Source organism: Didymosphaeria variabile (genome assembly GCF_027946475.1).
Source record: "Didymosphaeria variabile strain IMI 356815 chromosome Unknown scaffold_10, whole genome shotgun sequence".
In the NCBI taxonomy this organism is placed as follows: Eukaryota; Fungi; Ascomycota; class Dothideomycetes; order Pleosporales; family Didymosphaeriaceae; genus Didymosphaeria; species Didymosphaeria variabile.
In genome coordinates, this window is record NW_026611629.1 from 722,311 (window position 1) to 749,210 (window position 26,900).

At 52.3% G+C, this 26,900-nt stretch overlaps 12 protein-coding genes across 12 annotated transcripts; 3 read left to right on the plus strand and 9 right to left on the minus strand.

Moving 5' to 3' along the window:
* Positions 1 to 3,452: 3,452 nt before the first annotated feature.
* N0V89_012291 (uncharacterized protein) lies at positions 3,453 to 4,652 on the plus strand (the record flags this gene model as incomplete). Its single annotated transcript, XM_056221012.1, has 1 exon — positions 3,453 to 4,652. The coding sequence occupies one exon, from the start codon at positions 3,453 to 3,455 to the stop codon at positions 4,650 to 4,652; it is 1,200 nt and encodes a 399-aa protein (XP_056064999.1).
* A 332-nt stretch (positions 4,653 to 4,984) lies between these two features.
* Positions 4,985 to 5,874, minus strand: N0V89_012292 (uncharacterized protein; the record flags this gene model as incomplete). Its single annotated transcript, XM_056221013.1, has 3 exons — positions 4,985 to 5,260; positions 5,325 to 5,521; positions 5,577 to 5,874. 3 exons carry the CDS (start codon positions 5,872 to 5,874, stop codon positions 4,985 to 4,987), a joined length of 771 nt encoding a protein of 256 aa, XP_056065000.1.
* A 1,833-nt stretch (positions 5,875 to 7,707) lies between these two features.
* Positions 7,708 to 8,571, minus strand: N0V89_012293 (uncharacterized protein; the record flags this gene model as incomplete). The annotated part of the gene is made up of 2 exons (XM_056221014.1): positions 7,708 to 8,059; positions 8,147 to 8,571. 2 exons carry the CDS (start codon positions 8,569 to 8,571, stop codon positions 7,708 to 7,710), a joined length of 777 nt encoding a protein of 258 aa, XP_056065001.1.
* Positions 8,572 to 8,645: 74 nt separating this feature from the next.
* N0V89_012294 (uncharacterized protein) lies at positions 8,646 to 9,730 on the minus strand (the record flags this gene model as incomplete). Its single annotated transcript, XM_056221015.1, has 2 exons — positions 8,646 to 9,305; positions 9,419 to 9,730. The coding sequence occupies 2 exons, from the start codon at positions 9,728 to 9,730 to the stop codon at positions 8,646 to 8,648; spliced, it is 972 nt and encodes a 323-aa protein (XP_056065002.1).
* A 338-nt stretch (positions 9,731 to 10,068) lies between these two features.
* Positions 10,069 to 11,942, minus strand: N0V89_012295 (uncharacterized protein; the record flags this gene model as incomplete). The annotated part of the gene is made up of 3 exons (XM_056221016.1): positions 10,069 to 10,474; positions 10,688 to 11,735; positions 11,852 to 11,942. The coding sequence occupies 3 exons, from the start codon at positions 11,940 to 11,942 to the stop codon at positions 10,069 to 10,071; spliced, it is 1,545 nt and encodes a 514-aa protein (XP_056065003.1).
* Positions 11,943 to 12,965: 1,023 nt separating this feature from the next.
* On the minus strand, positions 12,966 to 16,310 carry N0V89_012296 (uncharacterized protein; the record flags this gene model as incomplete). Its single annotated transcript, XM_056221017.1, has 1 exon — positions 12,966 to 16,310. The coding sequence occupies one exon, from the start codon at positions 16,308 to 16,310 to the stop codon at positions 12,966 to 12,968; it is 3,345 nt and encodes a 1,114-aa protein (XP_056065004.1).
* Positions 16,311 to 17,205: 895 nt separating this feature from the next.
* Positions 17,206 to 18,642, minus strand: N0V89_012297 (uncharacterized protein; the record flags this gene model as incomplete). Its single annotated transcript, XM_056221018.1, has 1 exon — positions 17,206 to 18,642. The coding sequence occupies one exon, from the start codon at positions 18,640 to 18,642 to the stop codon at positions 17,206 to 17,208; it is 1,437 nt and encodes a 478-aa protein (XP_056065005.1).
* Positions 18,643 to 18,984: 342 nt separating this feature from the next.
* On the plus strand, positions 18,985 to 19,719 carry COQ10 (Coenzyme Q-binding protein coq10, mitochondrial; the record flags this gene model as incomplete). Its single annotated transcript, XM_056221019.1, has 1 exon — positions 18,985 to 19,719. The coding sequence occupies one exon, from the start codon at positions 18,985 to 18,987 to the stop codon at positions 19,717 to 19,719; it is 735 nt and encodes a 244-aa protein (XP_056065006.1).
* Positions 19,720 to 20,312: 593 nt separating this feature from the next.
* On the minus strand, positions 20,313 to 21,170 carry N0V89_012299 (uncharacterized protein; the record flags this gene model as incomplete). Its single annotated transcript, XM_056221020.1, has 4 exons — positions 20,313 to 20,931; positions 20,980 to 21,040; positions 21,094 to 21,111; positions 21,164 to 21,170. 4 exons carry the CDS (start codon positions 21,168 to 21,170, stop codon positions 20,313 to 20,315), a joined length of 705 nt encoding a protein of 234 aa, XP_056065007.1.
* Positions 21,171 to 21,788: 618 nt separating this feature from the next.
* N0V89_012300 (uncharacterized protein) lies at positions 21,789 to 23,150 on the minus strand (the record flags this gene model as incomplete). Its single annotated transcript, XM_056221021.1, has 1 exon — positions 21,789 to 23,150. The coding sequence occupies one exon, from the start codon at positions 23,148 to 23,150 to the stop codon at positions 21,789 to 21,791; it is 1,362 nt and encodes a 453-aa protein (XP_056065008.1).
* A 173-nt stretch (positions 23,151 to 23,323) lies between these two features.
* Positions 23,324 to 23,950, minus strand: YIP3 (Prenylated Rab acceptor 1; the record flags this gene model as incomplete). Its single annotated transcript, XM_056221022.1, has 1 exon — positions 23,324 to 23,950. One exon carries the CDS (start codon positions 23,948 to 23,950, stop codon positions 23,324 to 23,326), a length of 627 nt encoding a protein of 208 aa, XP_056065009.1.
* A 635-nt stretch (positions 23,951 to 24,585) lies between these two features.
* N0V89_012302 (uncharacterized protein) lies at positions 24,586 to 25,951 on the plus strand (the record flags this gene model as incomplete). Its single annotated transcript, XM_056221023.1, has 3 exons — positions 24,586 to 24,658; positions 24,777 to 25,672; positions 25,721 to 25,951. The coding sequence occupies 3 exons, from the start codon at positions 24,586 to 24,588 to the stop codon at positions 25,949 to 25,951; spliced, it is 1,200 nt and encodes a 399-aa protein (XP_056065010.1).
* Between the last annotated feature and the right edge of the window lie 949 nt (positions 25,952 to 26,900).

A 26,900-nucleotide genomic window follows, 5' to 3' on the forward strand; every position in this document is an offset into this window, starting at 1 on the left:
TGTGAGCAAGTGCAGCTAAGGTCAAAGAGCATACTCAATCGTGGATGGTACGAGGACGATGGTACTTATTGATGGTACGCTTGCAGTGCCAAGGTCACCGGCCCATGATTCTTTCTCCAGATTTACTCTTCAGTAGTAGGTACGTTCAGGTTCCAGTGTTTGGATGCCCAGCTAATCGTCTGTGGCGCACGAGATCCCCAACAATTCACACGTCATACCCTTGAAACAAGATATGTGTCAGCATTCCCGACACGTTACACATCCCAGCGTGATAGTGAACAACACAGCATTAGATCGTTCACCTCCATCGTTGATACGCGCGATACATCAGATCCAGAGGTACGCTCGTCAAATTCGCGACGGCAAGAGCTGCTAATTGTATGAATAATGGTATGTCCTACCCAATCAACCATAAAGCTATGGAATTCCTCCTTGCTGAAGCGCCTAGAATAATGCCCCTGAAGACCAACTCACACTAAGCTGTATTTACTCGTAGTGTGTGCTTGCGCACTGATCTCTCGCTGCGCTGAGCACTCTATTCAATTTCTCATCTCAATTATCTTATCGTCGCTCGGTCATTTGAGGCTCATTACATTCGTCTAATAACTTGTCCATCTCTAAAGGTAAGCGACAATTCCTAAGGACACCTTCAGCCAACATAACACCGAAGTCGCATACGTTTCATACTCTTATGCAACGCCATTGTTGGTAGCAATTGCTGACAATGACCCACTAGCTTTGCGCCGCTCTTTCGTTGACCGCTGTTGACGTCTCGGGAACCATATTACATTCGTTGTTGCGGCGTGGCCACTTTCGAACCCCTACCTTCGTTCAAGATCCCCAATCAGCATTACGTCGCTGGCGGTTGCGTCCAGCTTTTGGGCTCTCGCGCTCTACCTGTCGTTCCGGCATATACTCGACACATCTTGAATTGACAATACGCGCGTAAAGAAAAGTGCAAGGGCTGTGGTATTAGGAGTAGCCTAGGACTGTGACACCCTAAGCGACTGGATACTATTGTAAAAGGAGTTTTTAAGGATTGTGGGGGTTGGCTCTCGAGTTTCCTGGCAACAGATTCTGGCAAAACAATCCTTGTCGCGGTATCGGGCATTGAAGGATGCCAATGAGAACACAAGAACTTTCTTGTCAAATCCTCGACGCAGAGAACCTTGAACATTGCCAAGGGGCCTCCGAGAACTCGGCAAGAAGTTGCTCGTACATTCCATGGTAAGCACAACAGAGCTTTCCCCCATGACAATGGACCACAACCGAGTGGATGACTGAGTTGGGTTAGGCGAAGAGATATACCTACCTTTGGCAATGTTGCTGCTGCGGCCGGTCCTCTCTTCCTTACCGATTGCGCGATTGTTCGGTACGTAGTAATATCAGCCTTAATATGGCCCATCTGACTAATACGTGCTCAGTAAGCTTCTTCCTCCCCACCCCCTACCCCAAACCGGCGGCCCAGATCTTTTCCGATATACAATATTTCGCGCATATTTTATAACGCTCTGAGGCCCTCCACTGACTATTTGCTATGAAAGTGCTTGTGGACAAGCACGGTGTGCAGTGTAAGCAATTCCTTTCTTTCTTGAATTTCGTTTTCAACTGCGGACACAGCGTTACATGACAATCTCATTGCTCGATTCACATTAACGTTGCCCTCGTTTAGGTGTCGAGTTACGAAAGTGTTGGTCAAGTGAGACAAACCATGACTATGACGGGAAAAATGTGATTTCGGTACGACTGCGCCTTCTTGCGCAAGCAACGACTCACCGTGAGCAGTGCCACAATGCGTATCAAGAGAGTAAATCTACCTAACCATGACGCCTCATCTTCACAGTACTGACACAAAGTAGTACCCACGGGGCATCCAGACCCTGTACAGGAGCCATTCCCCCTGCATGAGCAGCGCCCGTATGAGCGCGCGGTGTCGAACCCACAGACGCAGCCAGCACCTGCCAGGTTTGATTCGACTGAGTACCTCTCAACAAAGGAACTTTGGGCCCACAATGAGGTGATGAAAGCGAAAACAGAGGAGACCACCCGTGGGAAAGCTCAGAGGGAGTATAGCGGCCGGTGCTACCTGATGGAAATTCATTGTGGCAAGAAAAAGCAAGCCTTAAGGCAAGCCATTATCACCGTAGCAGCCGCCGCAAGACCTCGATGGCCTTTGCTGAATAGGATTCTCCACATACCTATACTGATTGTTCTGTGTCCTCTGCTTAGCGGGTATTACCGGTACCAATGCCATCCTCGTCACCTAAGTGATACCATACCAATGCCAGCCTCGTCACCTAAGTGATACCATGCCAATGCCAGACTCGTCACTTAAGTGATACCATATATACGAGGTTCGGCTATAGGCCACAGGTTACTGCCCCTTTCGTAGCTGGTCCAGCTGCATAAATCCGTTCCTATCTAAGCCACACAAGCCCACGGTAGCTTATGCGGCCAGCGTGATGTTAGTTGTAGTGTGTTGGCTTTATCTTGTTGCCTGGAAGGTATAACTCTCTTATCACATCAGACACGATGGTTACTTTCACTTGAAGGGCTGAAGTAAGCACGACATAGCAGCACTTCTCCAATTCACTCTTCCTCATGTGCACAGATAGCTCATCCACGCATCAGCCGCAAAACTTCGTAAATGCCGCTAAAACGACAGGAAGGATAGCTTACACTTATGCTGAACACCAGAGTCGCAGCCAATCGCAGGATGATAATTCTCCTGCGCGTGTATTGAAGCCAAGGGACGGCTGCATTATTTTCCTGCATGGAGAGCATAGTCGATCCGCGGATTCGTATGATAGTCTTCGAAGCTGCTAGTCAGTAGAAAAGCACAGATATGGGCGAGTCAATGCGCCGGGAAACGACAGATAGCACCCTAGAAAAAGCGAATAATCCGTGAAGTCAGAACCTTAGAACGTAAATCAATTGAAACATCGCAAAGTACCTATGGTAGTAGAGGAATGTACTGCTGCTTCATGACAACGGCACGGCTCGTGCATTTTCGCCCTACGACGGGAGTACCAATTCGGACCTTCATTTCATGTGGACTTTTTTGACTCTTTTCTTGTTTGACGTGAGTCACTGGAGGTGTCTCAAACCGAATGCGCAATACTGGATGCCCATGGGTTGACCGGGTCGGAACGTGCAGCTAGCCCGAGCCCTGGGTTCAACATAGCTGGCGAAACAGAGCAAGGCCGAGTGTTCAGCGCTGCTTGGCCGTGTCGCAAGACCGCTCATGTATAGTTCTAATATTACGCCATTATCGAAACTGTTATCTCTTTCAAATAAGCCACTTTTCATTGATTTCTGATGGGTGGTGGTTACGAGTATGGCCCACCAGAATCATGGCCTTGGCCTTGGCCCTAGCCACCGGCGGCCCGAGCGGGGAAGTACCGCGTCCATGTCACGCAGCCTACCCACGCTTCAATGCCACCACCACCAAAATGATCCTCTGGTGCTTTACTTTCCTTGCACTCACTGTGAAAATAGCCCTTGCGGCTGGGCGGCCCCTTTTCAAGGATTGTAACCAACTGCCTCTGCCAGAGTCCACTTCGACGGAGCTGTTATACCTACATCGCAAACTTGTCGAGACCGAATCGATCACGAGCAACGAACATGACGTAGGCCAATGGCTCGCGTCTTACTTGCGCGATAAGAATTTCACCGTAGAGACCCAGGAGGTGTCGGAAAACCGCTACAACATCCTCGCATACGGCTCGAAGCGCCACACTACAATCCTCGTGTCTTCGCACATAGATACTGTACCCCCTTTCTGGCCGTACTACCATAATAAGACCACCGATATTATTGGCGGTAGGGGCTCCGTGGATGCTAAGGGCAGTGTTGCTGCTCAAATCATAGCTGTCCAGGCTTTGAGAGAACACCTGCGCGATGATCTGTCGCTGTTATTCGTCGTAGGCGAAGAGACCGGCGGTGATGGCATGCGCGCGTTCTCTTCCTGGTCTGAGCGACCGCAGCCCAATTATGAGGTCGTCATTTTTGGCGAGCCGACCGAGGGCAAACTTGTCTGCGGGCACAAGGGGATACTGAGCTTCACCCTGCATATCAAAGGCAAGGCAGCGCACTCAGGCTACCCGTGGCTAGGTGTCAGTGCCAATGATGTTCTCACCGAAGCCCTTGGGGAATTGTTGGAACTGCGAGAGAATGGGCTTCCGTGGTCCGCGAAATACGGCAACACGACAATGAACTTCGGGAAGATTGAGGGTGGTGTGGCAGCTAATGTAGTCGCAGAGACGGCTTCCGCAAACGTTGCTGTCCGCCTAGCAGCCGGCACACCAAACATTGTTCGAGGTCTTATCGTCGGCGCGTTAGCAGATGTGAAAGCGCGCGTAGAGAAGATGGGTGGCGACCTCGAAATCACATGGGCTGGCGAAGGATACGCGCCCGTGAACATCGATTGCGACATCGAGCATTTTGAAACGATGACGGTCAACTATGGGACTGACGTACCACTTCTGGCAGGCGACCACAGGAGATATCTCTATGGCCCCGGAAGCATATTTGTGGCGCATTCTGACCATGAGGCTCTGAAGAAGAAGGAGCTTGAGCAGGCAGTGCTGGACTATAGGCGGCTCATCGTGGAGGCTTCGAGAATGGATCACCAAGACCAACAGGAATTGTAAATACTGGCACGGACGATGAGGCACTGGACAAGCTACCAGGCTCACACGTATCCATTAAGTAGCCTTTAAACACCACGATGTGTATCTCGAGGCATGCTCGACTATTAACAGCACGGAGCGTAGTCCTGTAATATCTAGACGCGTTAACCAATCCGCTCGAGGAGAACACGGGAACATCCAACTTGTTGATAAATAACCAGTATACATTACATGCGCCGCATGTGCCACTAATTCAAAAATATATAATAAGAATCCTCCGCGAAGTTTCCGATCCTCAAACACATCTATCGATCTTCCTCACGCGTCGCTCTCGCAACAGTCTGATAGGTCCTCTAGCAAGACTTGACGGCCGAGGCGGTGTACTTGCAGTAGTTGGAGGGACCCTTGGAGACGGAGCTGGGCTCATGTCCAGGGGTGGTTCCCTTGAACTCCTCGCAGATGGCCTTAACGGAAGAGGCGCAGGTGGAAGTGATGGTGGCAGTTCCCCCGAAGTTAGGGTTGATACCGGCGAGCAACTTGCCATTGTATGCCTTGACGTTCTTGATCACAACGCTGCGAGAAACGGAGTTCTTGCAGTTACCGCACGCACGGTAGAGCTTGCCGAAGTCCTAGAGAGACAACGTTAGTTTGTCAAGCACAATGGATGCGAGGAAGAGCAAAGGTTGCACTTACCATCACAGTGAAACCGTCAATGGTAACGGTTCCCTTTCCGTTGTGCTGGATGACCTTGTCATCAGCACCTTGGGCACCTCCACCCTTGACGAGCGCGTTGCCATCACCCTTGAGGGACAGAGCGTCCTCACAGACATTGGTCCACCATACATTCTCGATGGTGCAGGCACCCTTGCAGTGGACACCCTCGATCTGGTCTATACCTCTGTCAGTATGTTCTCTTGTATCATGCAGACGCCTGGGATCACATACCAGCACCAATGATGACGTTCTTCAGGGTAGCGCCATTCTCAAGGATGAAGACCGCATCGGCGTCACCGCCCTCAGCCTGGCCAGTGCACTTGACACCACGGCCATAGGTCTTGTAGCCACCGTCGAAGGTACCGGAGACGGATTGCGCCTTCTTGTAGGTGACCGATCCCTTCGACTTGGGAACGGGAAGCGTAGCACGCTTGGTCAAGCTGAAGAACTCGTTGGGGGTCTGCTGGGCAGGACCGGCGGCAATAGGAGCCACGAAGGCAGCAACAGCGGCGATAAGAGTGAACTTCATTGTGAATGAGTGGTGTTAATCGAAATTTTTCAGCGGTTAAGTGGTTCTTGGAGTAAGTATGTAAAAGAATGGAATAATGCTAATGAGAGTGGGTTGCTTCGAGCAAACGAGAGACTGAAGTAGGACAGAGAATGTGAGGCTCAAGAATGAGATGCTTTTCTGGGGATGCGCCTCCCCATGTCTTTATACAAACCCTCGCCCGCTCCCGCTTCGTTGCGCCCTCACAGTACTGACCGAAAACCACAGTGTACGATTCGAAACAGAACGTCCTTCCGGCGCTATGCCCCTGTGATACTCTCTCAGATATCGAATATCTCCCTCTCGAAACACTAAATAACCGCAAAAGGTATCGTGTACCTTGGCGCCGAAGGGCCAGGTTGGACTGACAGCGGCGCAACATGACGCGGGACTCTTGGCAGCTTGGCAAAAAGTCTTCGACATCTTTATTGAGGCCTTCGAGACTGCTCGTCCGCTGGCCGAGATGATTTCCACCCGTCTGGTGAGAATTTCTTCCACCTCGCGTATCGGGGGCAATCCCCTGTACCCTGAACAGATCCGAAATTGCAAGGTTTCTAGAACCGTTCAGCTTGATTATCCACGAATCAGAAAACTGCAGCGAGCGCTAGCGCATGTCTACTGGTACTGAACCATGTTTCATGATAGCGCGCATTAGGACAATGTTCTGACATGACAGGCGATATTTCACCGAGATGGCGGCCGAACTTGAGGACCATGAGATGAGAGCGCAACGGCCGAATCACGATATTCAGGTAAGCAAAATGGCTAGTATCAGACGAAGCGGTACTTTACTTCCATTCGCCTTCTTCTTCGCAAAGGCCCGTCTATTTCAACGAACGTATCTCACTGAACACAGATGAAAAAGGACGTAGAGTTACCAGTTCTTATTCAGTATACCGTCTTTACTTCGTCTAAAATTTAGAAATATCGAGCATCTATCACACAAGAACCGCCAACTCTTCCCTTCCATGTCAGAGATTGGGAACATGCGGGACATGTCTTCATATTACAAGTTGATAAAACCCTGCCGCCGTATGCGGTTTCTTCAGAATAGTAATCTCCTATTCGCGCTAGACCCAACTCGATATCAGAGGCCAGTGAATAAAGGTAGAGGGGAACTTATCTGGCTTTTGAAACCATATAGAGAAATTTTAGGTCTATAGCACAGGATTGGAGCTGCTCGGCAGATTGCACATTCTAAGGTGGTCAGTTTTCCGCTAGTAAGAAACCCCGGGAAAGTCGGGTGGTAAGTTGCGTGGCAAGTTGCGTGCGTCGACCATGAATGCGGACGGACAGAAATTGGTATTGGTGTCGAAGCCGAGCGGCGCGACAGTTGCAACTATGAAGCAGACATGTCCAAGCAACGCGTTCAATAACAAGGCGAAACCGAGAGCGTCTGTTTGCCCTCACCATATTGCACTCGTAAATATCATCCAAAGTGAGAAGCTAAGGATGTATCAACAGCCTACAGTCTCACTGCTGACGTGGTTCTCCGGTGTAGTGGTTGAGTGTAGTGGTTTATTCTCTGCAATAAGACCTATCGGCGATTACCGAACAGCTGATAATAATGGAGCTATATAAGGGAGGCATTGATTCAGATGTCAAACAGCTTCATCCTTAATGCCACCACTGCTACCTCTAGTAACACCACTTCCACCTCTGGTAGCACTATTACCACCCCTGCCACTGCCACTGCGTCCACGATATGATGCTTGGGACACTGCCGGTCTATCAGGCTCCGTGGAGATTGTAACGCCACCACCAGGGGTGAGCAGATTCTTTCCGCCATCAGTGGCGGTCTTCTGACATCCACTATTAGAGGCGGTCCTGTTCTCTCCACCCTTGGGGGGCGGTCCTATTCTCTCCACCATCAGAGGCGGTCCTATTCTCTCCACCATCAGAGGCGGTCCTATTCTCTCCACCATCAGAGGCGGTCCTATTCTCTCCACCATCAGAGGCGGTCCTATTCTCTCCACCATCAGAGGCGGTCCTATTCTCTCCACCATCAGAGGCGGTCCTGTTCTCTCCACCATCAGAGGCGGTCCTATTCTCTCCACCATCAGAGGCGGTCCTGTTCTCTCCACCCTCGGGGGCGGTCTTCTCATATCCACCCTCAGGGGCGGTCTTCTGCTGTTCACCTTGAGAGGCGATCTTGTTCTCTCCACCACTAGAGGCAGTCTTATTATCTCCACCAGTTGTTCCATGTTGAGCAGCCTAGCTAGTCGCGGTTGGTTCCGCGTCGGTAGCATTCCACTCGAGATCTTTCAAGTACAACCTATCGTGCATGGACACCACAGGAGGGTGCGGGCTCGACCAATTTTTATAAACGCGTGACAAAAACAACCTCGGCCTAGCCCTGGGTGTCTCTTGATTCGTCCGAATTTGTTGAATCTGCTCCTCAGAGAGCGGGCGGTGCTGACACTGACAGGCTTTGCCATAAGGACACTCTGTTGTAGTGCCGAAGACGTAACGACACAAACAGAAGTCGTCGGCGCGCTCATTGCCGAATCTCTCCGGATACAACATTGCGTCGTCGAAATCCTTATCACCACTCGGGTAACTCCATGAGTCTTTGATCACGGACACAACTGCGACCTTCGGACGGGGTGTGCATCCCAGAAGCAGCTGTGCTTTAAGGATCTCCTGGAATTCCTGAGCCACAGCGTCACCAGTAACCATCGACAAGGGTTCAATACACTGTTATGGTCAGTATGCTATTTCAGAGACTTACTGCCTCGTCACCGCTTAACGCCTTAGCCACACGGGCTCTCGTGATCTGGTCCCAGTAAGTTGGCCATATCTCGGATCAGCGCAACCTTCGAAGCCAGATCATCTTCCAATGCCTTGTTGGCTTCTCGTAAATTCTTCTCTGTGGCCTGTGCTTTCGATAAAACTTTCATGCAATCAGCCTTCCACTGGTCCCGGTCCTTTATGACTTCTTCTTCTTCAGTGGTCATCAAGCGCAGTTGTTCTGCGGGCTGCGGAATGCTGAATGCGGTTTTGTCCATGTCTGAAGACACCTGGTTGTTTCTTTCGAGCACCTCATCGCGCTCACTGACGATCCTTCCGTGATCTTCCAGTTGCTTGCGCAGCTGCTTACATTGAGCTTCCAGCTGGCTGTTCTTTTCAAGCGTCTCATCGCGCTCACTGACGATCCTTCCGTGATCTTTCACTTGCTTGCGCAGCTGCTTGCATTGAGTTTTCAGCTTGTTCTTCTTCTTAAGCGCCTTGTTGCGCTCACTGATGATCATCTCGTGGTCTCCCAATTGCTTGTTCAGCTGCTTGATTTGAGCTTCCAGCTGGCTGTTCTTCTCAAGCGCCTCGTTGCGCTCAGTCATGATGTCCTCGCAGTCGCTGTGAATCTCTGAGAATTCGTTGAATTTATGGACCACTTCTGTCCACTTGCTGTGGGCCTAGAAGCTATTAGTATTGTCTGATTTGGGGAATTGATGATTGGTGAAGGCTCAGTGGGTATTGCGGTTCGGGAGGCCGCGGGTTTACTGGACGCAGTGATGGTCGAACTCACCCGCTGATAATGCTCATTCATCTTCTCGAACACTTCCTGTCCACGCTTCTCAACCACTGCTACCCCCTTGGCAGCGCCTTGCTTATACATTTTCAATATGTAATCGTTCAGGTCGTTCGCATCTCTTCTCGACTCATACATCTGCTGCAACTCGCCGTTCGGATCGCGATCCTCTGCCAGCAACTGGTCCTCCCGTTTGTCGGCTTCAATAGCCTCTTGGATTTTACGCTCATCATCTCTTGTTGCCGGTGTATACTCAAATGGAAAGTTAGCCACCTCAGCTTGGAAGTCGTATTGATTGAATTCGACCATAGTGGATGGGGTGGTGAGTGGAGGCAGGAAGTCAGATCGCGCGAAGTTCGGGGGGCCCTTGAGGAGGGAAGGCGCCTTCCATGCCCGCCTCGGCGCGATGCGGAAAGCGCATGTTCCGTGCGTTTGAACTCACATAGCATCGGTGGTGGAGGCAGCAGCAGTAATAACGGCCGCTTGCTCTGATCGAATGCTTTCGGGTGGTCTCACTTGTCATGCGCGCTTTCCTTGCACATCACAATGGCAGGTATGAGGGAGGCAATGTGGAAGTACTGGCCTACTAAGAGTGATAACAAAGTCAAGGCTCTTTTATTTGCTCAAATAAACGCTGTGATCTCGGCTCACAGTCCGTTTCGCCGTTGTGCTGCTGCCTTTACAGGCACATAGAAGCCCGCATCGTCGGCAGATCCACCACGGCTGGACGGATCGGCACGGTAGAAGCCCAGTACCGTCCGCTCTCCCTGGTTGACGAGGAAGACGCACGGTCGCTCCGCTCGAGAGCACTTGTCGCACGCAGTGAATGGCTGTGAGAAACTGGAATGATTCCCTCCGCGTCCAATGACATGCGTCAAGACGCAATCCGTGTTGCCAGGCTCATAGCTAGCCCACCGCTTCTCTTTCTTCCGATCTCCCATGAAGTGGGCATGAAACGCAGTCTCCAACTCGGTCCCTAGTTGCGCTGAAATGTCGGTTTTCCAGCTGAATGTACCGTCAGAGTCGACTTTAGGTATCGCGACCGGGAAGCGACTGTGTCTCTTAGCATACGATAAGCAGTTTATTGAAGCGGAGGGTAATCACCGTGCGATCCTTTCGCCAACTTTCGAAAATGACGAGCTCCGATTTGGTGTTTCATGACTCGGACTAGATGCGTAGCCACTCCTGGCTTGGCTATTCCCTCTAGCCAATTGTGCAGATGATCTCATGGGTTCGGGGATGAAGTTCCTCCGCGTTGATTCAGACCTATACTGCTCCTCCGCCATATAAGGCAGACCATTGTTCGTCTCTTCGCGTCGTGTGTCCCTAGGATAGAAGGCACGGGATTCCCTTGGATGCCTATAGCTCTCTCCGACCACCACTTCGGGCTGGTGCTGCTCTACCGCCATATAAGGCAGACCATGGTCTCTCTTCCCAAATCGGTGGTTATGAGTCTGGACCATATGATTCTGCTGATATGAAGGATGACGCGGGACCGCCCCATTATTTGGTCTCGAAAATGTGCGCATTTGTTCCACCGCCATTTCAGGCAGACAACTCGTTTGCTCGATCCGCCCCATCGGTTGGGCGGGCTTGTTGGCGTTGGGCCGAGGGGTCTCGCCCCTTTGGAAATCAGCAGGGTGGTACGTATTGGTGTTGTTCCAGTGGCTGTGGATCGGCCTCTGGAGCCCAGTGAACTCCCGTGCACCTCTTGCCGAGTTTCTGCTAAGACTGAGCGGGCTGTTCGGCGGCTGGCTATTTCTGCCGTGTTCTTGATTCGTCAAAATCCCACCTCTTAGGCTCTGCCTGCTCTCAACGAGCTGCTGACTCGGTATGCTCTCGAGTCCCAGCGTCTGGCTACTACTGATAACATGCTGAACCCCCGGGTTCGCACTCTCCAGTGTCTGCCCGCCCAGCGTCCGACTAGTCGCCGAGGTGCGCTGACTTGAATCGTCTCTACTATCGAGCGTTGGGTTACTCAACTTAGGGAGGTAGTTTGGTGATCTATGGACGCTGACAGTCCCCGCTCCATAGTTTGCTCGCTTCTCAACTGGCTGAAGCAAAGATTCAGTCGCTGGTCTTTTCTCTGATGGACCTGTCTTCGAATGCTCTTCGTGGTCCTCTACTGGTGGGTTTCGCTGCCGTTGTTCGTTGGCAATGCGCACCTTTTCTGTTAGTCGAGTGAAATCAACCACAGCTGGGCTTGACACCGAGGAATCTTTGGCCAGGTACTCGGAAATCAAGAGACGATTTGAATCGTCATCTTTGGACTCCTTGCACTTCGAAAGTGCACCCGATAGCTTTGTTGCTGCTCCTAGCCGGGGTTGTGTTTAGCAGAGGTCATACAAGGTGGGTACTCAGTGTCTCAGGGTCGTTGATGCCGAGTGTGAGACATGTTCTTGTCCGCTCGCAGATGCTGAGTATACTTACCGCTATGAACTCCAAGTGCCTCTAAAAGATGGCTATTCATGTGATTGGCCTTTGAGTGATCCATCTCCTTTGCGAACCTATGTTGCAACATTGCGAAGTGGGTGATGAAGATGGTGGTGAACATGGGCGGGGCAAGACCTCCGAGGAAAGAGCCACCATCGCTCCTGCCCAACTGACGCCCCATGAGACGCTAAATTGATTAGCGTATCGATTTCGCGGTATTGCATATCGAAAGACCGTAGTTAGGGCCAGGTGCATCCACCGTTGTCACTTTCCGTTAATCAGTGACAATGGTGCTTCCGAATAAAAGGAGAGTTTCTGACCTGCGAAAGCCAGAAGCGGATCAGCCTGGGAATCCCGCAACGATGGGCATTCACTGAGCACGGGTCCGATTCTGAAGAAAATGATTCTAAGAATGAAATTAGTTGATATCTAGATCAGTGCTTATTTGCCTTCCACAACCCACCCCACTGTAATGTGGTATGGCCGGTATTCTCAGCCCAGATAAACTACTGGCTCTGCTGGTTTAGCCGAAGTGAGTTCCAGCCGCTCCAAGCTCAAACGATTTGTGATGCGCCCTAGAGTACTTCCCTTGACTGTAGTATAAGGCAGCTCGGCAGACCCCAATTCATATGCTTTGGGAGCGGATGTGAAGGGTTCATTACTCAAAACTTGCCAAAGGCCTGATTGTAAAACAGGACAAACGTACAAAAGGAGTATAAAGCAAAGTGTTGACCGCCCAAAAGCCACTGAGCCAACGAATCAACCGTCTTGCTCAATCATCGTCCGTTTCCCACCCGTCATCATCACCCATCGTAGCAGGTTTACGATTCCAAAAGACATCATACACCTCACCCAAAAGAGCACGACCCACAACGCACCGTCCGTAGCAATTATAACTGATGCGATGCTTCTTCGCGCCAACCAAGCGACGCCGGGAATTGTGGATTGTTGAAGCACGGAACAAGAGGTCGTAATGGCGGATAGGCACGGTGAGTTTGCTTAGCCGCGTAGACCGAGTAGCGCGATAAGTGAAACGGTGATTGACGCCGAAGGTATATATGACGCCGGAGGGGCTACCGGTGTCATTGGAAATTGGTTCAGCGCGTGGCTCTTAGAGGTCGGTGTTTTGAGGTAGAACTTCTGCATGTGATATGGGCTTCCAGAATGACCACGAGTTCGAAGGCTTGTGTTGTACAGGCAACGGCTCCAGCAGTACAGAAGGATAATGGAACGGTGGCGCTTCGACTTCAATAGCTTTAGGACCTAGGACCTCAGCGGGAGTCCTACTTTCGGTCTCTACGTCCGGCATTGACCATTTGGCGTAGCCACCGTGAAATTCTTGATCTCCTAGTGCCTGGAAGGGGGTTGGAGACATGATACAAATGTGAGTAGCGGATGGCTTACCTTTGATAGTCGCAACCGCTTCGCCTTGATACGCACTGTGGCCCTCACCCAGAATAGAATTGCAGATCTTATCTCGTGGAGGGTCGATGTTTAAACCTAGTTCAGGCTCTGGACTCTTTGGCGGGGATGCTGTTACTGGCCGAGCAACTGCATTTGAAAGCGCAGATTCGGCTTCTGCTTTGGTTACCGTATCCTTGGATTCCGACTCGACTTCTGATCTAATTGCTGAATCTTCAGGCTCATGGGATTCGACATCTGTAGGTTTGAGCGCTTCATCTTGGGTCTCGTCGATAATATCGATGTCAGAGCGGTCGACTAATGCATACTCGAAATCAAATGCTGACTCCTCGTTCTTGCCGAATATGAAGAGTTTGGGGCTCTTGGGAATGTCAGTTCCAGACTGTTCTAGCTCGAACAGAGGCATAAGATCTGCATCCCCAGCAGACTTGAGATTATTGCCCAAAGTAGGAGGATCATGACGAGCAACTGTATCTTCGGCGATCGCATCTTTCGTCAAGCCCACCAGAGGGTTCCTTCCGGAAGAGTTTGTTCTATGTTCTGTCCGTTGCTTAAGCTGCTCCTCGGCGTTCTTCGTTTCGAGATCTCCTTGTTCGCCGATGAATTCTTGCATGATCTCCGAGATTTTCTTTAGCTTCTCCATACTGGATGCATAGCGAGAAGCTCGCGCCTTGTCGTTCTTGTTTTGCGGGGGTGCTAGATCGAAGAGAAGATCATACAGAAGCTGGCAATCACGAGGAGGCTCTTGCGAAGCGTCTAGCGTGATGAGTGCTTGGCTACCGTCCCACAGAACCTCCGTCCTTATGCGGGTGAGCATTGTGTAAGCTCGGCGAAAGAATGCAAGGTGGTCGAAGTTAGCGTAGAGTTCGTGATCAGCCAACTGAGAGGTTGCATGATTCAAACCCTGATCGTAGTCGCTTTCGCGATTGGAGAAGTCTGGAATCTTCAACCTATTTTTCTTGCGTGTCTTCTTGTTATTCGTTCTCCGTGCACGCTTCTTTGCGATTGTTGCGAAGATGATGCAAGCCTTTTCTTTGACTTGCGCGAGCTGCGGGAACTCTGCACCCGACGACTCCTCTGAACCTTTGACAGTAGCCTCTCGAAGATCGCTCATCAAGAGTGCGAAGATATTGTGTAGTTGCAAGGACCGCTTACTGCCAGACTTGGTGCTGTAATATTCCCGGATCCTGTCTTCCAAGGGAGTATACGAGGCGAGGCCACGTTTTTGCTTGGTTGCGGGATTGAGCTGACGAGCTTTGCGAGAATCTTTAGCAATGCCACGGGGAGATGCGCACAAGGCTAAACACATGCGCTGAAAGAACACGTTCGGATCTGTAGGCGGGCCGCCAACGTAAATTCGCGCCTGTCCTTGGGATTGAATGATGAATTCGAGGTCTGGCCAAGGGCTAGCCAGACCTCCCAATTGGCGGCAAGCATTGTGGAGATGAGCAAGAGCAACCGTAAACCACTGGACCTTGATCCTAGCTGCGCTGTGATACGTTCGGTGAAAGTCCCACATTGTCAGTCCGCAGAGGATTGGGTGCGCGGCAAAGAAAGTGATGTTGAGCAATCCCGACACCTCTTGGCTGTCATCTTTGCTGAGCTTCAGCAAATAATGTCGAAGTGATTGCAAGATCGGCAGAAACTGGTTAGAATACTTAGTGTCGCCGACTGACATGTAATCAGGTTTCTCGCCCTTGTTCCACAATTCGTCTTCGTAGTCTATGTGTGCTTTCATGATTTCGACCATGTCTTTTGAATGATTAAACATGTCCGAACTAACCTCCTCCATGCTACCTGTAATAAGAAGCAATTCTTGGATGTCGAGTAGGATCTGGAACCCAAATGGAAGCCAGACCCGAGACCGTGCTTCGGGAGAGCCGAACGATTCCGTAAATCGGTCACTAACCACCAGTTCATTTGTGCCGATTGACCGGAAGTGGAGAAGGAACTGGAGCCGGAAAGCATCAACTGGTTGAGATCCTTGTGTCGCACCAACGTCTTCCGACTCAAGAAGCGAGAAACTCCTCATATAACGGATACCATCGCAACATAACAAATCACGCGGGTACACCGGAAGTTCGCTCTTGTCGGCCGGCAATGTCAGTTCTCGCTGATTCTCTGGTACTAGATTCAGGAGACCCTCGACAATTCCCAGGATCTTTTGATTGTTTCCGTCATCGTCCAAATCTTCGACAAGCTTTATCACCCATTTCTGGACCTGAGCGAGTGCCAAGTCAGACACAATGGCGGCCGTCATCGTACCAATCTTGCGCTGGACCCAATCACTCCAGATTTGCTTGACACGTCTTCGGAGCAGATAAAGGTCGTATAAGAAACAAAGCACCTCGAAATCTCTATCCAACTCTAGTTCTGTCTTTGACGCTTGCGGAACTGCTTCTGTGACATTGTGTGGTGTCGAGCGGTTGTCGGAACCTGGCCCCGCTTCAGGTCGATCAGATTCAGCTTGTTTGTTCGCGTCGGCATCCGTGTCATCGTCACTGTCGTCACAATCATCGGTATCATTGGACAGACCGAAAATGACTGCCCACTGCTGGTGGAAGGATGCTTTCTTGGTATCTAACGGCGGCTTGTGGGCGTTACTTTGTTCTGATGGCTTTGACGAGGGAAAGATCCACTCGTTGAACATTGTTCGGACGTCGGTCAAGATCGTTATAAAGTACGGATGCTCTTCGTCAGATTTCTGCTGCTGACGATAATGCTCGGTGACTTCCTTTCGCAGGCGGATAGCGTCGTTCAGATCTGTGAGGCCCGAGGTATCGTCCGAAGGCATTCCGGACTCGGCGACGGCTTGAGCTACAGCTTTGATATCTTTCCAGTGGATTTGGTGTGATTTTGATTTACCGTTCTTCTTCTGTTTTGTCCCGGCAGCTTTAGCGGCAGCCTCGGCCTGAGCGGCAATCTCAAGCCCACGCTGTTTCGCTGTTGTCATGAGCCATCCCTCAAATCCGTCTGTAAAGGACTTGTATCGCTTGTACGTCTCAGGTAACTCATTTAAGCCGTAGTAGTTCATGTATGCGGTTGACATTGAGATTGGCGCGGACGCTCTGCTTGGGCAAGGTGAAATTTGAATGGGTGAATGGAGAGTAAACAGTCGTAAGATCTCGAACTGGTACGAGTCAAATGGTACGAGTCTAGGGCGTGGAACTGTCAGCACCAGCCGTGGTGGATCGGTGCGAGGGTTGCGAGCGAGAGAGCGACGGTGTAAGCATGCAGGCGCAGTGTTTATAAAGAATCGAGTCAAAGCCATGGCGAATTAAAGCGAGGTCTCCTTCATTCACCTCTGGTCAGTGCTCCCTATGAAAACAGATAGCCCGCTGCCTAAAGGTTACCCAAGCAACCGAAGACCAGCTCTCAAGTGACAATGGTGACCTAGAGGCGCGGAAGCACACCCTATTCCGGAGCGGCCTGGTATTACTGCGAATCATCCCTGGCACAATGTTCATGGTTCGAGTGTTTTGGTTTGAGGAAGATCGCTGGCAAGGTTCGATGCTGCGCAACTGAAATGTGGAATAGCCACAGTATAGCATCAATATTTAAGAGCTACCATCGTTGCAGATTCAGTATCGGTGGGCAGAGGAAGGCAAGAGAAAGTGTGCTTCAGTCGGTCAGTGTGTGCGGAAACACGCATGAACAGCGAGCTGGGTCAAAAAAAGAAGAGACTGACTCATAGGCAAAACGCAAAGATAGAGCTCTTAGTGATTTGGTGGGGTACGGGAGCGCTGCCGACGCATATTGACGCAAACGCGCTCCACCTGGTTCTCGGTGAAGAGTGAGTCGACATCAACCCCAACAGAAAAGGAACGATGAAGCGACGTTAATTTTCACGTCCCGTCCCTGTTTACTCCAATGATGTGTTCATGAGTTCTCTCCGTTCACGTGACCAGTAAATGCAGATCCATCTTCCTTCATGCCTCCTCTTCCTCGCCCTCTCCCTCCTTTTCTTTATCCTGCCTTAATGTACTTGTCGGTACCTCGCTCTGATGCCCTGGTTTCCGGAACACAGCCTGCATCCAGCAACGGTACATTTTCAGCCTCCGTTGCCGGTTTACAAGCATGCGTCTGTCGATTCCAAAATGCACAATCTCGAAAGCGGGCCGCGGCGAGTGCGTTGTGGGCTCAGATGCTGTCCTCGAGGCTTCTTCAACCCCTTCAGCCTCCTTTTCTAGATGCAGATCGGATAACTGTTGTGTTGATGCCGCCTCATCGGAATATCTATTCTGTGTCTTCGCCTCACGCTGAATCGAGTGCGCTTCGCCGCTCCATATTTCCTCCAGCTCTTCTTGTTCGAAGAAGTATACGCGCGTACCGTCGCCTCGTACGTAGAAATTCTCCTCCATGTACCTTCCCTTCTTAAAACGCACCTGCGCCAGATCACCTCTTCCATAATCCCTAAACAACACCTGCCCGCCCGGCTTCAGCACTCTCCAGACATTCTTCACAGCCTGGTCCCACTGCCTCGGATTTAATGCCGAGAAAATGAATATCATAAGCACGACGTCCACACTGCCTTCTTCTATACCAGGAGGTAACCCTCCGTTTTCCGACTCTGGCGACGCAGCAACGTCCCACACATCCGCCTGTATAAACTCTGGATCGTACAATTCATGCCCCCGTATCAACTCGACCGCCTTTTTTGAGAAATCACACGCATGAATCTTCAACCCCTTATTCTTCCTCTTCTGCAATATCGGAAACGCGCTATTCCCCGCACCGGCGCCCACCTCCAGCACCACCGCGGGCTTACTATCCTCCTTCGTAACCTCATCCAGCACCGGGAACTCCTGCGCCAACCATTTCCTATTCTTGAAGAAATTCGTCTTGTTGTTCTTATAGAACAAGTTCCACCACTTCTCGGGGTTGTCGTTGAACCGCTTCTTGTCGAAGTCGGACACGGGGTCTGCGCGCTGCTTTTCGTACTGCTCAGATGAGAAGGACTGGTAGGCGGGATCGACGTCGACGTGGTCCCACGCGTTGAATTCGAAAATGTTGTCGCCTTCCTCGAGGAAGCGAGAGCCGAAGGCAAAGGGATCGCTGCGCTTTTGATTGTTGGAGGGGGAGTGCGAGCGGTGCGCAGGTTTGCGGATCGGGGCGATGGAGGCGGGGACGCCGTATGCGTCGGATCCGGCTTCAGCTTCGGGCGCGGGTTGTGAGGTGTCTGGGTCTGAGGGAGGCTGGGACGTGGGTGTGGAGGTGGTCGAGGAACGAGGAATAGGATCGACGGTTACAGCGAAGCGCATGTGCTCCATGGCCTTGGATAGTTGCTGTTTGGGATTCTGTTTTGTGGTTTTGGAATTATCGGTCTCGAAGCGCTGGCCGGCGATATCACTTGTTGTGGGCTCCATGTTGGGCGAGCAATCACTCAGAGAACGTTGAATGATATGCTTCCGGCGGATTCACAGCATGCGGAGGAGGGGCAGCGGGCGTGGGAAATTTCGATATCGATAAGAAAGTGAGCAAAACCTAACCTCCTTTCAGCTAGTCCCCGAGCTTCGTTCCTGGCGGCACGACGTCAGCCAATCTACGTTGCACAGTTTCACGGCTCCCGTCACGATGATACTCACATCTCACAGCTTCCTCTTTACGCCAAATACACATTGAAGCATGTCTTTGAGGTGATATTAGCTCTTCTCTTTCCTCTCTTTGTGCTTCCTTTTCTCCCCTGCGCCGCCGCATCCCCTCCCACAATGGCAGCTCTACGAACCTTCCGCCCTCTCCTCCGCGGGCCAACCCACCGCCTCGCAGACCTCCCCCAGCGCCGCACCTTCCTCCCGAACCCCTTCCAATCCTCACTTAACCCTCTGAACGGCTCCGCGCAACCGCAGACTCTCACAGCGAAACGAGTCCTCCCATATCCCGCCGCACCCATCTACTCCATCGTTTCAGATGTCCAGAGCTACTCCTCCTTCCTCCCATACTGTCAATCCTCCGCAGTAACGCGCTGGTCATCGCCCGATGCTGCATACGCTCGGAAATGGCCGTCAGAAGCGAGCCTTGTTATAGGCTGGGGCAATTTGACTGAGTCCTTCACCTCGCGCGTGTTCTGCGTCCCAGGCAGGATAGTAGAAAGTATCGGCGGGGACACGGAGACAGAGTTGAAGGCACAAGATATTACGCACCACCTTGAAGGAGCACAAGATGCTGACAAGGGCGCGAGAGGCGCAGCGAACGGGTTGATGACGCACTTAAGAAGTCGCTGGACGATTGAAGCGCTGGGGAAGGACATGACGGAGGTTTCGTTGGCGCTGGAGTTCGCGTTTTCGAATCCGATGTATATGGCACTGAGCGCCGGTGCGGCGCCCAAAGTCGCGGATATCATGGTGAAGGCGTTTGAGGAGAGGGTGAAGAAGCTGCTTGATGGGAATCCGGAGATGGCAAGGGCCGAGCTGGGGGAACTGGAAGGGAGTAGACTGATGAAGTAATGGATGAAGGTTGCGTTCTATGTTTGGAAATAGGAAGCGTATTCGGGCGTTCGATCTACAGTGCATTAAAGCAGGGCGTTCCAAGCATCATAGATTCACTAATATCAGAGGCATGTCCACAGTCTGCAACCCACTTGCGTATCTGATACATCGAAGTATCATCGGTCTTCTGTCGTGTGAGGTCGCATATATTCTATCAATTACTACATAACTCCCGATGGTTCAGCCCAGCCCAGCCCAGCCATGTTCCATAGAAGATCCAAGGATATCATTACATCATCCCATCATACAGTCGCACGCCCATGGTTCGCCCTCTCGAGGAAGAAACCCAAAACATCAAGCAGAAACATAAGCAGATAGAGGATCGGATGTTCCCTAACCATTGCCACCTCTTCATCCGTCGGCGCCAGACCCCTCTGCACTGGAGAAAACGGTTTCGGTATCTCTTGTCGTCCACCCGCTGCGATAACTTGATATCCACCCACCGCAACTTGCTGTGCACCTACTGCAACCTGCTGTCCAGTCACCATAACTTGCTGTCGAACCACCGCACCCTGCTGTTGTCCCACCACCGCAACTGCCGTCAAGCCATCCTACGACCCCACCGCATGTGCAAACACCTTCGCCGCAAGATCACTCAACAACCTTGCCTTGTCCGACTGCGGCAACTCCTGAAACACACTGTACACACTCTTTCCCCTCGCATCCCTCACCGCACCTAGCCTATTCCCCGCCACCGCACCCGCCACCATCCCCGGGACATTCGCAACTATGAACCCCATAGCCGCGCCGCTCGCGCCTCCAATCATGCTCCAGAACTTGCCCGTCGGATGCGCGTCCGCGCCCTCAGCCATACCTTCCTCCCGCAGCATCTCTTCGAACACCCCGCCGAACTGATCTTGGGAAAAACGGTTGTGCGAGTCCTCTGTGTCGCCCGCAGGCGCGCTGCCGAAGCCGAAGGCGGACCAAGGGAAGCCGCCGAAGGTACCACCACCAGCATTATTCTGGCGGGGAATTTCTTCTTCGAAATCGGGCGTGTCAGGGCCAGAACTGGTGAAGGACTGGTAGCTGCGGGCGGAGTCGTAGTCGCGGCGACGCGTGGGGTCCGAGAGCGTGTAGTAGGCGTCATTTATTTGCTGGAAGCGCTTTGTGCGAGCGGCACGCTCGGGGCTGTCGGACGCGACGCGGTCGGGGTGGTGTTTGAGGGCTTGTCTGGAGAGGGGTTAGAGGATGTGTTGGGTGGCGGGTGGGCTTGAGTACTTCTTGTAGGCGTCGCGTATTTGTTGCTGAGTTGCTTTGTCGCTCACTTCGAGGACCTTGTCTGGGATGGATTGTGAGAAGCTGGAAAAATAGTACGATATGATATGAGCTTACAGTAGTCTACTCCAGGAGCTGTGGTACGTTAGCCTGATGCTAGAGGTGCAGATGTGATAATTGGGCTTACCAGACATAGTGAGAGATGTGCAAGGAGTGGTTCAGGGGTAGGTTTGCGACTGTGTAGGAGAAAGCTTGTAGGACGAAGACTATGTGACGTTGAGCTTGAGCGCGAAATCGCGTGGAAGTTGGAGCGCGAACCGTGGCCAGACGTCTGCGCATTCGGATGAGTGACGTCAGTGAACAACAGCCACTGGGTGTGGCGCGTATCTGCATGTGATGCTGAAACTCGAACCGGAGAAAACTGAGAGGCAGACGTCTTACTTCGATATGGTACCGCTACTCAAGACACATATATACTGCATATCGCAGGCTGAAGCCTGTACGAATCACTCGCAGTGCTAGCAGTGCCCATAGTAAGACACATTGCAAATACAAGGTAAAGCAAGCAACACTCGATTGTTCAAGGGATTCTCATGTCCCCAAGCACCATGGGTGCCACCCATCCAGGAAGGTACGACCGTCCGACGCGCCAATGTATCCAGCGCTATGCCTGTAGAACACACATGTGCACCTGCTATGAAAAAGACCCGTTGAAAGAAATGTGCAGAAAAACAACCCAGAATCGAATTGAAAAGAGCCTCCCCATGAAGGAAAATAAAGCATGAAAGTAACGTTTGAAAAACAAGTAGGGATTAGTTCTTACGGCGACTTTTCCCACCTCGCCGACGTCTCTCGCCTTCCTTACTGCCACCACTACCCGATGCTTGCTTGCCTGTGCTCTTGCCCGGCACGCTGGAGCCATTGTCGTCGGTCTGCGAAACCGTGTGTTCACTCACATCGACCATGCCACCCACATGCGGGATTGCAGGGTCAGAATAGCTGCTTTGCATACTTTGCCTGCCTGTTGGTTGCTGGTTTGGAACCGGTACACGGCGCGGCATTGCTGCATAAGGCGCTTCGGCAGAGGCTACTCTTCGTGCAAATTGGGGTTGGGCTGATGGTTGAGCGAGGTGACCTGCGGCTTGATACTGAAATGGCTCAGTACTGTGGTGCTTGTATTCAGCGACTGGAAAGGGAACCAGCTTCGGAGGCTGCTGCACAGTGGAAGAACGGCTGCGCCCACCCGACGAAGCTTGACGATCTGTGTGGTCCTGAGCAGAGAGGCGAGAAGATGAAGACCCGGGCCGTGCAGCTAGAGGCGGAGTCGGCATCCGATAGCTTACAGGAGAACTAGGGAAAGCGCCTGGAATATCTCTTGAGGTTGTTGTAAGGCGTAGAGGAGACTGTGGAGGAGTTTGTGCTTGCGGTGCTCCTTTCGGACTGCCCTTGTTCTTCCCTTTGTTCGCGGCATGTCTTTCGTCGCCCTTCGAAGCTGGACGGGAGCCTGGACGCAATGGCGACCCTTGCTGGCGAGTATCGCGGCCGTTGTAGGCTTGATAAGTGTTGATGGGCGCAAACATTGGTTGCCCATTCGGTCCTGGCACAAGAAAACCTGGCGGTGCCTGCTGAAAAGTCGACTCGGTGGCATTGGACGTTGCTCGGGCTCGATTGCCAGTCTTCTCCTTCTTCGACTTGTCCTTGCCTCCGAAGAGAGATGAGCGGCGCTGGTTCTTCTTCGATCGTGGGCTGCTTGAGCCTGGTGCGCCGGTGACACTCGAAGCGGTGGCCATATGAACCACAGGTGCGCTGTGTGGCATAGCTCTAGCTTGCGGGCGCGCTGCAGGCGCCCTTTGCCGCCACATCCGAGTTTGATACACCTCAAGTTCTTCAGGCGTAAGCGACACGTCCGCGTCACCAATGGCTCTAGCCAACCGAATCTTGTCCAAGGTGCGCTGAAATAGAAGGTCCTCATATTCAGCGGGAGACATCATGTTGCCCGCATCTTCATAGTATCCTTCGTCCTCCACATACCCGTACCCGTACCCGTAGTCATCGCCGTAAGCTAATCCGTCTTGTTCCGCCGTGCGCCGCTCCCATGCTCTTAAGTCCATGTCGTTGAAGTAGAGCTCATCCGGATTTAAGGGTTCCTTGCCATTCGAACTATTTGAAACCATGTTGAAACCTTGATCTAATAATGCGCCATTGTTTTCGTCAGAACTGTCCAGTTCTTGAAATCTATACACGTCCTCCTCCGCCTCCAAATATTTCCCCACAACTCCTGGTGCTCCTCGTCCCCCTGGTGGTCTTCCCCAGAGGGGCGTACTGAAAGGAGCTCGCGGCCGACCACCTAGACCGCCTCCTCGGAAAAAGCTGACTCGATTGGCTTGTCCATGAATGCGGCATGGCCCAGAATGGTGACACCAGAGGCTCCAATGAGCCAGAGAACAGTGCTGAATGGGGAAGCCCAGAAGCCGAGCGGGATGCAAATGACCAAAAGCGTCGTGTAAAGCTGGGACGTGGTCGCGCGCCAGCTACCAATTTGTAGGTCGTTTCCCTGGAGCTTGCCGATTCCGTACATACCACCAACGAGCATCATGATAACGAAGAGAAGGGTCAGGTTGGTGAGCAGGCTGTAGATGATGAGCATGGCGAAGACCGCGGCATAGTTGCTCGAGAAGTAGCTCAGATTGTAGTTGACTCTGCTCTGCACCTCGCCGAAGTTGGCTGGCTTGGAGATGCGCTTTACGTCGAAGAACTCGGTAATGGGGCGCAAATTGGCGAATCGGCCGGAGAGCGACTGCGACTGCAGGCCGTCGAAGCGACCAGCGAGGTTCAGTCTGGACGTCAGAGCGTCGATGGGGATGCTGAGTCGTGACATGATGTTCGGTTGTTGTGTGGAGGTCTGGGTGGGTTGCGATGGGGTATCGGGCTCGATGAGGTTCTGTTGAGCTTCGTAGTCTGCATTGGGCGCCATTGTCAGTAGAGCGCGGTGGATTCTGGTTGCGAGGGAAATTTGCGGTGGCGTGAAGTGCAGAGCTGGAGATGTGTCTTTTCCCAGAGGGAGAGTTTGAGGAATTTGAACAAAGCTGGAGCCTTACCGATGTCGCTAGAGTCGCAAAAGAGTGACGGAGTTACGCGGCGGGCGCTTGTCGTACGGACGTATCGAGGAGGCTGGAGGCTGTGAGGGTGACAGTACGCGCGTGCTGGCGGAGTCTGAGATATTCTTTGATGAGTAGCTGAACCCTTGCCCACGAGCCGATCCCCTAAACTACGTCCCAGAATAGAAAGAACTAGGCGGGTTTGGCAACGGCTACCGAGTTTCACATGCCCTGTCACCGGGCACACCGTCCACAATTTCCATCTGGCCTCAACAGCCAAAAGTTCGATTGCTGCAGGACTCGAGAGCGTGAAAGAAACCGGGTGTGCTCGGGGTTTCGCTCTCTTTTTCTGCTGGCGCCCGCGTCACCGTACTATCAATTCCATTGTCTCCTCCCATTGGACCACGTTAGGCTACTTCACCGACGCACAGTGCAGTAGAGTGCGTCCCTCCCACCATCCGCGGCCACTCAAGACGGCTTCACCGTCCCCACCGCTCAACCTCCGCACGCCATGAAACCCAGTGCGCTCTCCGCACTGGTGCTGTGCCTGTTCGCCGCCTTTGCAGCTGCCTGGACGAAAGAGGGTATGCAGTGTCCCCTTTGCAGTCTACCGTTTGCAGCGTCCCGCACAATCCTGGGGGTCATGCATGCGGGAGCCTGCATCCATCCACGATGCGTGTTAACTAACAGTTACTGCGACAGACCACGAAATCTTCCGTCTGCGCGATGAAGTTGCCCTCCACAATGGCGACAATGTGACCTTCTACGACCTGCTCGGCGTAAAGCCTTCGGCCTCGCAAGACCAGCTCACGAAAGCTTACCGCAAGAAGTCGCGCGAGGCCCACCCTGACAAAGCCAGGAAGAATTTCGAGGCCAAGCGTGTTCTTGACAACAAGAAGAAGGGCAAGAAGGTCACAAAGCCAGCCACCAAGAAGGAGGTCGATGCGTATATGAAGGAGGCCACTGCTTCTTACCAAAGGCTCTCCGTCGTTGCAAATGTGCTCAAGGGGGAAAGCCGTGAGCGGTATGACCATTTCCTTAGGAACGGCTTCCCCAAGTGGAGGGGCACCGGTTACTACTACAGCCGCTACCGCCCTGGACTAGGCGCTGTGATCTTTGGCTTGCTCGTCGTCTTGGGCGGCGGCATGCACTACTTTGCCCTTCTCATGGGCTGGAAGCGTCGCCGGGAGTTCGTCGAGAGGTACATTAGGCATGCGCGCAGGACCGCTTGGGGTGACGACACCGGCATTCAGGGCATTCCAGGTGTCGATGCGCGCGCCACTCCGCCGCCGGTCAACACTCAGCAATGGGCCGGCGACGATTCGGATGATGCTCCTCAGGAAATGGCCCCTATGAACCGTAAGCAAAAGCGCGCTATGGAAAAGGAGAACCGCAAAGACAAGAAGTCTACTGTCGCGAAGAAGGCACGCAATTCCGGCATCAGCACGCCCGTTGAGGCACAGTTGACCTCTGGCCCTCAGGGCGCTAAGAAGCGCATCGTTGCGGAGAATGGCAAGGTTCTTGTTGTAGACTCTGCTGGCAATGTCTTCCTCGAGGAGGAGAGCGACGAGGGCCTGAAGCAAGAGTTCCTCCTCGACGTAAGTTGTCATCCCCAGCTGTCTTTCAGTGCAAGCTAACCATCACAGCCCGACGAGGAACCGAAGCCTACGATCTACGACACTTTGCTGTTCAAGCTTCCCAAGTTTGCCTACAACCAGACGGTCGGCCGTCTTACTGGAAACACCCAGGCTGTTGAAGAACCTCTTTTGGAGTCGTCCGATTTGCCTGAGGAGGAAGCCGCTCTTGCAAATGCTACCGCGAACAACCTCAATGGCGAGACAAGGAAGCGCAGGGCAAAGGCTAGAGCTATGAGGTAGTCTGCATTTGTGGAGTTGGTCACGGAAAAGCATCTGTTTTTCAGTTCTATACCATGGCAGGACAGGCGGTCAATGCAGTGTCATCTAAATCTAGTGTTTGTTCGAAGGCGGTTAGATGTAAGATAACACGATTCATAGATCTATTCAGCATGCGCGATAGCATCTAGACATCATTCATCATTACGACGTGTTTGACTGAGCTGATCGATCAACTTGCTGACAATCGTTCGAGCACGGATTTCACTCCAGCAAATGCTCGCTCCGTAAAGAGCTAGCCTCCGCATGAGTTCCTGAAACGGGACAATTCGACCCTCATGCCTAAGGCTGATTTTCGCTTACAATTGCGCCCCAATCTTTCAGCTGCGTCAATCCCGCGACTTCTTCACGAAGCCCTGATTGGCCACCTCTCGCAGACCTCAACGCAACAATCTCACGGTCTTCCTCTCCCAACGATTCCCGAGTACGCCACGTCTATACAACGTTAGGTGATTTCTGCATTAGGGTGAGGAAGCGGCTGTGAATATCTTGTGTGCATCCTGCGAAGGTACTCTCGCCCCTTTGATCCCCATGGACCATGGATGGGCGTTTACGAGCAGGGTTCGCAGAAGGACATACTTGCAAGGCGGCGGGCGTACAAGATGGGGGACTCGCCCGAGAGAGTGTGGCCGTGGTGTCGGGTACCCTTTTTCTTGTTCCCATAAATTCTGCACATTGAGGCTCTGTCGTTGCTGCCATGCGGAGCTTGCTCTCTACCTTCTACGCGCTGCTGGCTATTGGAGCGGGGGACTTCACGCAGCCTGATTCTTCGCAGGGCGACTTCTACCAGTCATGGAGAATCGGGGACATCATTGATATACAATGGAACGCGGGGTGGGACTGGGGTAAGGGGGCGCAGCCTGATGTTGCGGATTTGTTCGTCATGTGGTTTGAGCATCCCACGGGGTTTTCG